The 9,167-nt window shown below is 36.5% G+C and overlaps 1 protein-coding gene across 1 annotated transcript in view; it reads right to left on the bottom strand.

The window, feature by feature from the left end:
• Nucleotides 1-8,732, bottom strand: part of C6 (complement C6) — a 74,826-nt gene extending 66,094 nt beyond the window's left edge. Inside the window, exons 1-3 of the mRNA XM_070041105.1 lie at nt 8,637-8,732; nt 3,317-3,479; nt 868-1,024 (exon numbers count right to left, since the gene is read on the bottom strand). Of these exons, the coding sequence (XP_069897206.1) occupies nt 868-1,024; nt 3,317-3,459 (300 nt within the window). The 5' untranslated portion in view covers nt 3,460-3,479; nt 8,637-8,732. The remainder of the gene's footprint in view (nt 1-867; nt 1,025-3,316; nt 3,480-8,636) is intronic.
• Nucleotides 8,733-9,167: the final 435 nt, after the last annotated feature.

Genomic DNA, 9,167 nt, shown 5'->3' on the forward strand with positions numbered 1-9,167 from the left:
CTTTTGCCTAAGGAAGTCACCATGGAAACCAAAGTTGACATATTCTCCCTACTTGGAAAGATAGTAAAATAGTAAAACGAAAATGTCCAAGAAAGATAGAAATAATGCCAGTGTAACAAGTACTGACTCTCAAGCCAAAAAATCATATTAAAATGTAAATACTTGATTAATTAGTGGTATCTTTTTGGACAAAATATTTAACCCCTAATGGGCTATAACTTCCTATCTATTAAATGAGTAGAAGCACCTAGTATGAGGTGAAGTATCACCAAAGTGACAGAGTACAAAGAGTGGGTGCTCTGCACATCAGTTTCATTTTCTTTTCTAGTATGTGAATTCTTGGGAACACCACCCTATCTGGGGACATGGGGATCAATGCTCTTTCAGATGTGAGCAAGAGCTGGGTAAATATTACAGCTGGGAACAATAAACACACGGAGGGACTTTCCCATAGGAAAAGGAATTCGAAGGCAGGGCAGAGTCAGCCTTTTGATTTATTTCCTTAATTTTTGTCTAGTTTTAAGCATTCGACTGAAATCTCCATTCTTAAAGCAGTTAGTTTTATATTCAGCATTTTCAGAGGACATAGGCAATGGAAATGAAATATGGTAAGAATAATAATACAATGTTGGAGGAGGAAGTTCCTTTTGGTGTTCATATGACAGTAGAGCATGTCATGTAAAAATAAATCTCAGCTCCTCACCCTCTTTCTGAGAAAATTACTAAATGAAAATTTCCCCCAGAGGCAAGTGAGATAGTTTATTGGGGAAATGGAAGGAAGAACATTTCTGTGTTGCTGGTCCTGTCAGGGAATCAGAGAACTTAATTGCAATTCAGATATCTAGGGTGTGTTCCTGTGTCACATACCTGTTTTCCAACACAGGGGTCACAGTCCGACCATGGCCCATAGTCTCCCAGAAGGCAGTTGATGGGACACATCTGCCAGTTGCATGCTCTGGTCTCCTGCTTGGTGCAAATCTGGTCACAAGAATTGTCCCAATAGTAACTGTCCATTACTATTTGTCTGTTATAGTGAGAAAAATGTTGCTCAGAATGAGTGTCCTCATTGTGGCCCCAGCCCTATCATCAAAATATTGTAGAACATTAACTCCAGAATTAAATGGGAAGAATACTTTCTTTTTTTTTTTTTTTTGGGTCCGGTCGTGGGGCTTGAACTCTGGGCCTGGGCGCTGTCTCTCAGCTCTTCAGCTCAAAACTAGTGCTCTACCACTTGAGCTACAGCGCCACTTCCGGCTTTTTTCTTTTTGCTTATGTGGTGCTGAGGAATCGAACCCAGGGCCTTGTGCATGCAAGGTAAGCACTCTACCACTGAGCCACCTTCCCAGCCCAAGGGAAGAACACTTTCATTGAAAGATCAAACATTGAAAGTGGCACTGTGGCTCAAAGTGATAGAATGCTAGCCTTGAGCTAATGGAGTTCAGGGACAGCACCTAAGACCTGAGTTCAAGTCCCATGATGGACAAAAAAGGATTATGCATATTTGTACATATGTATCTATATATGATATAGATATCTATTCAGATATCTATCTATCTAGACACCTTTCTATATCATAAAGAAACTGAAAAACAGATATATAATTGGTGGGGTCAAGTACAAAGTAAAGATAAGGTTCCCAAATGAAGACTTTAAAGACGATAAAATAGGGCATTAAATCAAATATGAAGCCTTTGTAATTTGGGGCCAGTGAGTGGACACAAGGCACATTCATGAAGCTGGTCTTGATGGAGCTCCTGAATGGGATTGGAAGGAAAAAGTAAATTGCTTAGAAGATGAACACAATTTATAAGTACAGTGATGAAGGTAGGTCAGGATTTAAAAGCAACATTTAAAGGCCAAGTAGCAGGAGCAAACATTTTGAAAAAAATTCCTGTGCATTCTGTAGGTAAAAAAAAGAAGGGCATTTGGAGAGAATGATCAAAATTTGACATGGAAGAAAGCATGACTATTCCAGAAAGGAGCTTGGCCAGCGAGCATATGATAGGGAAGGATCGTATTTTATTTGCTGGGCAGAGCTTCTAAAGGACTCTTCAGTAGTCTAGTATAAAGAAATTTGTTTTCACTCTTGGTAGATGGTTTATTGGAAGTCAACTGGTAATTTTAATGAGATTCAAACTACATATGCAAAAACAGCTTTCTAAAATAAGTGTCTAAAAAGAGCAACAAGAATCTACACACAATAACCATACATATTTTTTCCTTCAAGACCTGTGAACACTTTCATTGTACAGAAAAATCTAAAAAGTTTAAATAACTTGTGTGAAATGAGTAATCTGAATTGGCAAAAGACTGACTTTTTAAATGTTATCAAGTAAGCAGGGTTTTTTTTTTTGCCATCCTGTATATGCTAACAATCAAGCTAATAGCTAGCACTACTGCTCAATTGAAGTCCTGTTACACTTGGTTTAATGAGTAGAAAATTCTCTATAATTAACTCACTAATTGTAGGCAAGCAAAGTTGTATACTTATTGAAAAAAAAAACTTGAGTCAGTGAGTCTAAGGAAGTTAGTTAACTAAAAACATTGCACGCTTAATTTCTTCGAAACCCTTTTTTTCCCCTAGAGGAAAAGTAGACCATCAGTATTATATAGAAGAGATCTCAACTTCCATATCAATTCTTAAGTTCTTATTTGTCATACAGGTTTCCTTCATTGCTTAAAGCAAAGTTCTTTTATCTTTGCTCCTCCTTCTCCTTTATTTCTTCCTCTTCTTTTCCCTCTTCCTCCTCTTCCTCTTCCTCTCCTCCCCTCTCCTCTCTTCTCCTCCTCCCTCTTCTCCTCTCCTCCCCTCCCCTCTCCTTTTCTCTTCTCCTTTATTCTCATTTTCTTCCCCTTCTCTTCCCCTTCCTTCTCCTCCTTTATACTTCTCCTTTTTGGGCAGTGATACTGAAGTTTGAACTTAAGGCCTCGTATTTGCTGTCTAGTTGTTCTACTGCAGCTCTGCGGGCCACAACCCTTGCCCTTTTTGCTTCAAATACTTTTCAGGTAGGGTCTTATTTTTTTCCCGGACTAGTTTGGACCACCATCCTCCTATTTCTATCTTCATCATAGTTCCATGAAGGTATGAACCACCACACTCAGTTTAGTATTTGAGTTGGGGTCTCATTAACTTTTGCTTAGTTGAAACTGCGGCTTGATCTCCAGCTTTTCAGTAGTTGGAATCACATCTCAGTATGGTACAGTACTTCTAGAATTTTTGATCCCATACTTGTGGTCTCCCAGGACACACACACACACACACACACACACACACACACACACACACACACACACAATCAGTGTAGTTCACACCCACCTCTGTCGGCTCTGAGTTCCAGAATTGCAGGTTTTTGAGCAGCTGGACCACGGAGTCCATGGGTAGTGATCACAGAAGCAGGCTTGGTCCCTGTCAATCAGTGTGCTCAGCAGAATGAAATATAAGACAGAGTACCTTGCCATGTCTTAAGAGATTTCAAGACCTAAAACAGAATGATATAAAGTCCATGTTCAGTGATTCTTGGCAATAAAACTTCACAAGTCACTCTGAGTCACAGACTGTAATGTGTGTTTAGCAAACACCTATATTTCTCTATCTTCTTTAAAACAAGTTAATGCACAAACTCACATGCTTATGCATACAACTTGGAATTTTAGAGATTTTTTAAAAAATGATGTTGACTACCATAGTATTATCTTCATGTACAGCTCAATAACTTCCTTTGAACTCCAGTGACAGAATACAAGGCAAACTATGTAAATCACTTCATTCTGAAAAATAGTGAGATTTACGGAATCATATAGTTCTCAAAACAACCCCTCATTTTGTGTGGGAAGTACATTTGAACACATTCCAGTTTTCTGTTTTTTTTCTGGGACTGAGGAAGGAGGTTAGACTACTCTTGTAGGATATTCCCTGGCATGTTGGAAACCTAGAGAGAGTTTGCTATTCTACTGCTCTGTACATGGAGAAGTTAGTGCTCAGTGGGGCTTTGAAAAATCTTGCTGTATTATCTTAAGCAATTGTACAAAGCATACAATGCATCAATGTCATCCCTTCCATCATTCTCATCCCTCCAACCCCACCCCACCCCTCAGTTTTCTAAGTTCCATTTTCATCCGCCATTCTTCTCTCCATTTCTCTTCCCCTTCCTCTTTGCTTCACCTCCCCCCACACCACATGTTCCAGCTTCCTGGTATTAATTTTGATAAACTGTAAGTTAGTTGTTCAAAGGACTTACACCATTGGAATTCTTCCCTGCATGTACCTTACTTTAGTACTTTAGTTAATATTTTTAATACTTCAGTTAATATGTTTGTGTATATATGCATATAACCCTGTATATGCTTACATGCATAAATAATTTAGATCTAACTTCCAAATGAGAGAAAACATGTGTCCTTTGTTTTCTGAGCCTGTCTTACTTCACTTAACATAATTTTTTCCCAGGTCCATTCATTTCTCTGCAAATGACATAGTACCATTTTTCGTGATAGATGAGTAAAATTCCAATGCATATACACGAAATATATTCACACATAACATATAACACACACATACACACACATATATAATTCCTTCACACTGTGTTGACAAAAATGAGGCTGAGATGAAATGGCATTGAAATTGCATGACAATAGCTCTACTTGATGAGGTGCCTCCCTTTGCTGTTTCTAGCAATAGAAATTATTGTTACTGAAGTATTAAGATGCCTGGAGCTCTACCATGAGAGTCATTGGATGACTGTGTCTTGATAAAGACAGTAAAGCCCTTGACCAGTGCTGCCCATCTGTGTGCTATGGGGGCTTGTGCATCTGCAAGTCATCAGCAAGATCCTCACTGCCCCATGGCATTGACTATTTGATCTTGGTCTTCGTATCTCTAACAAAATATACAACATGATTCACATATGTGTATAACTTGTATATACATATATTGACTATGCTGCTGTTATGAATATAACTGTCATTCAGCAAAGTAGCAACTCATTTCCTGTGTTTCAGTTTCATCACCTATAAAATGAAAATAATAGTTTTACTTTTTTTCATAAGGCCTTTGTTGGAATTCAATAACAAAAAAAGTTGAAATAAAATAGTTAGAATGATCCCAAGCATAGAATCAGCACTCAATACATACCAGCTTTCAAATTAATAACTTTTAAGAACATTACAAAATTAATAGTAACACATTGCATTTTCCTCAAAATAACACTCCTGGCATTAAACATGACTATTCAAAGCTTTAAAATATGGTTTTAGTCACTTTGCATAATACAAACAAGTCAGATTCCTGATCATTATGTTTGAACTTGCAATGTTCCTCTAGTGCTTCCTATGTCCTCTTATAGTTTTAATTTTTCCTCTGTTTCCAATAAAAAAACATTAAGTTTAAACAAATGTCTTCTATTTTTCCTATGTCCTGTCTTACTAGAATGCAAACACCATGGTGGCTGGTCTTTTGTGTCAGTTTTCTTCAGGTAAATATTGAGAAGAATGAGAGAAAGCAGAGTATGCATTGAATAAATGCTTGTGGAATTTACCAAGCCAAGGATATGTTTCAGAAATGGCTTTGTATGAAATATGAATGCAAGTTGAATTTATCTTTACCACCACTTCTGTAATAGTATTCTTAAACATTTTATTAGATTATGCATATTTCATAGATTTTAAAATCAGACTTCTCTGCCCAATGAGCATCTGTTTTTTTTTGCAAGAATGACAACTTGTAGCATAACCACTTTATCTTGTTTCTATGGAAATTTTAAAAAGAGCTAGGACTGTAGATTGAGGTTAATTTTTCCAAACATATAATTTATTTAGTCCACTTTTCATTTATTTTATAACATTATGTTTTAAAAATATAGAGCTGGGCTCCAGTGGATCACACCTGTAATCCTAGTTACTCAGGAGGCTGAGATCTGAGGATCACAGTTTGAAGTCAGCCTGGGAGACTCTTATCTCCAATAAACTACTCAGAAAAAGACAGAAGTGGCACTGTGGCTCAAGTACTAAAGTACTAGACTTAAGCACAAAGAGGCTCACAACCCCCAGGTTCTTAGTTTAAGCCCCAAGACTGGAAAAAATAAAAAAATAGAGAAATGTACAAAGAAAACTGTAATGGCTTGTAATACATCCAACTTAAAAAAATCCTTTGTTGACACTAAAACAGATCATAGATATTTTCATGTGAAAAAACAAAAGGAAAAAGAAAAAGAAAAACCTGGGTTCTCATTTTTGTATGTCTCTAATGGAGGGAAAAGTTGTTCATATACCAGTTTACTCATGTTACTAAGTCCTACCCAAATGATCACAAACAAGGTCATACCAAAGCTACCAGCACAACCATGTTTATCGCAGCATTATTTACCATAACTAAGATATGGAACCAACCCCGATGTCCCTCAGTAGATGAATGGATCAAGAAAATGTAATATATGTGTGTGTGTATATATAAATACACACAAACAAACAAACAAACAAACAATGGAATTCTATGCCTTTGTCAGAAATAATGACATTGCCTCATTTGTTAGGAAATGGAAAGACTCTGAAAAAATTATATTAAGTGAAGTAAGCCAGGCCCAAAGAAACATAGGTCCCATGGTTTCCCTTGTTTTCAATGACTAGTACATGTCTAGGACAAGCAGAGAAGGTCAAAGACTATGTATATATGACCACATAAGATAATGTTAAGCAAAATGTACCCCAAGACAGGGACACAAGTGTTTTTTTCCTTCTTGCTAGTGTTTTTAATGTACTTATAATACACTATGTGATTCTTTTGTTTCATTTGTATTTTCTTGCCCCACAGTATAACCTCTGTTTTCACTGGATTTGATGCCGGTGTTCTGCACCTTGTATATATATTTTTGTAATTTGGGGAGGGGAAGGGATATTGTGGAACTCTTAAATGAGCTGCAGGCTGATCCATTGTGACGATGAGATGTACAGGACACTATGTTGAAAATGAACTTTACAGTGTCGGGGTGAGGGTGGGAGGAGTTGGGAGGTAGGGAGGAAAGTGATGGTAGGGGGAAAACAAAGGAGAAGGTAACAATGCTCGCTATGATATGTACTCATTACCTACTCATGTACTGTAACCCCTCTGTACAATATTTTTACAATAAATATATATATAATAAAAAATAAGTACCTTGAATATTATGGCTGCATTAACACAACCTTTTTTTTTTTTCTCTATTCATCTGTCCCCTCCATCCCTTTTGCTTTTCCAACTTCCACCAACTTGTTTCAGCTTCCTGGTACTCATTTTGTTAAACTATGAGTTAATTGTTCAAAGGAATTACACCATTCCACAAAGCTCCTTTTCCTTGTTTATACTAGGCTTGAGCCAATCTGTTTATGTATATATGCATATGACTCTGGATATGAAGAAAACATTTAAAACATCTGTGTAATCAGCCTGTAAATGACTGAAACAAGCTGAGTTGAAAGGTATGATGAGTTCTCAGAAGATACTATTTGCTTTGATTTATAAAACCTTCAAAGTATAGGTAGATTTATCCCAATTATCATCAAAACCTGCAGTAAAAGAACCCTTACAAAATATTCTGATCTCTTCTTTGTGTATAATTCTCTGAAACTATTTGGGAAACTACATAAATTAAATGGAAACATCAAAAATTATTTGGTGAGCTGCTAACAAAAGAGCTACTTTGTAGCTTATCCCTTATAATAATTTATTGTCATGAAGATAAGTTATTTTATGTTGAAAGGATAATTTTCATTCAAATATATAAAACTTATTTTTTAAATTTCTCTTGTTATCTCATCCCAGCAAATAATAACATATAGTTCTTTATTAATTTCCATTGCCTATAGATACTTTGGAAGGAACTAATATTGCATGCGGATGTTTTATCCATTGCTACACAATTTTCACAGAAAAAATGGAACAAGAGAATGTTCATTGAATAGAGGGCCATAGTTGGGAAACTTTTTTTACTTCAGGGCCACAGATTTAGAGCAGCCATTCTGTAGTTTTCTCATGATTTTACTATCTCTGTTGTAAATGCCCTCAAAGTCACTTATGTCATTAAACTATTGAAGGTGGCATTGTGAGACTGAATGATAGCTTGAAAGGAAGTTCATCTTATTCTGTATTTCCTCATGTGCTTTACTGACATGAGCCATAGGTCCACAGGGCAGTTCAGTGCATCTAATCTGACATATTTCAGAGGATGCTGTAGTTTATCTGCCACTGCCCACTCTTCCTTTCCATCACTTTGCACAGCTTTCACATCTCTTATTTCTTATGCTTTCGTCTGTATTTGGCCCAGAAGATTGAACAATGATATTTATCATCATTAGAATTGTCTGGGACAAGCCAGGCACTTGGCTGGCTTTGGCTAAAGAGTATGCTTTCTTTACTCTTAACTGTAGTTTAATTCATAGAGGAACTTGACCTCAAAGGTTTTCAGAAAGAACATTAAAAAAACATGAACCTTTGGTTCTTTTTGAGATTGAAGCAGAGTAGTTGGTTCTTAGTTTAAAAGAAAGACAAAAAATGGCTCTACTCAGTGGTATATTTAAGTGAAAGGGACAGTTTGTTGGAAATATGATCTATAATTTTTAAACATTAAGAATAAAATAAACTCTAAGAATAAAATGTTACTCACCTTTAAAGGGAGTTTGTAGTATCCAGGGACCTCACCTGCAAATGACTGAGGAAAACGTAGATACAGGCAATGAGTAGGCTTATGTGGTATTGCAAATAAGCCTTTTCCTAGTGCTAACTAACACAACGTACTACTAGCCTGTCCCAGAGAGTATTATCAGAGCAAACAATATGTGGAAACATGGACTTTGCCAATGATTACTCTGAGCAACAGTAACTCTGAAACTCTATAAGCATGAGATTTTATACAAGATCTCGAATTTTTAGTAATTTTCGTATTCAAGGTTATAGTAATAACTTTTTACTGCAGAGAGTTGAATTATTGTACCAGAGACTATATATAACCTGCAAGGCCTAAATATTTTACTATCTGTCCCTTTACAGAAAATGTTGCAACACATGTGGAGAGTTTCTGATTAATTAACACGACCACAGTGTTTTGTTTTGCTTGCTTTGGGAAGGAGGAGGGATTCTATTTAGATGTAAGGATCGAGAGCTTGGAATCAAATACTTACGGCTCTAGTCTCTTGTT

Source organism: Dipodomys merriami, unplaced genomic scaffold (genome assembly GCF_024711535.1).
Source record: "Dipodomys merriami isolate MVZ:Mamm:240054 unplaced genomic scaffold, mDipMer1.0.p SCAF_30, whole genome shotgun sequence".
Classification (NCBI taxonomy): domain Eukaryota; kingdom Metazoa; phylum Chordata; class Mammalia; order Rodentia; family Heteromyidae; genus Dipodomys; species Dipodomys merriami.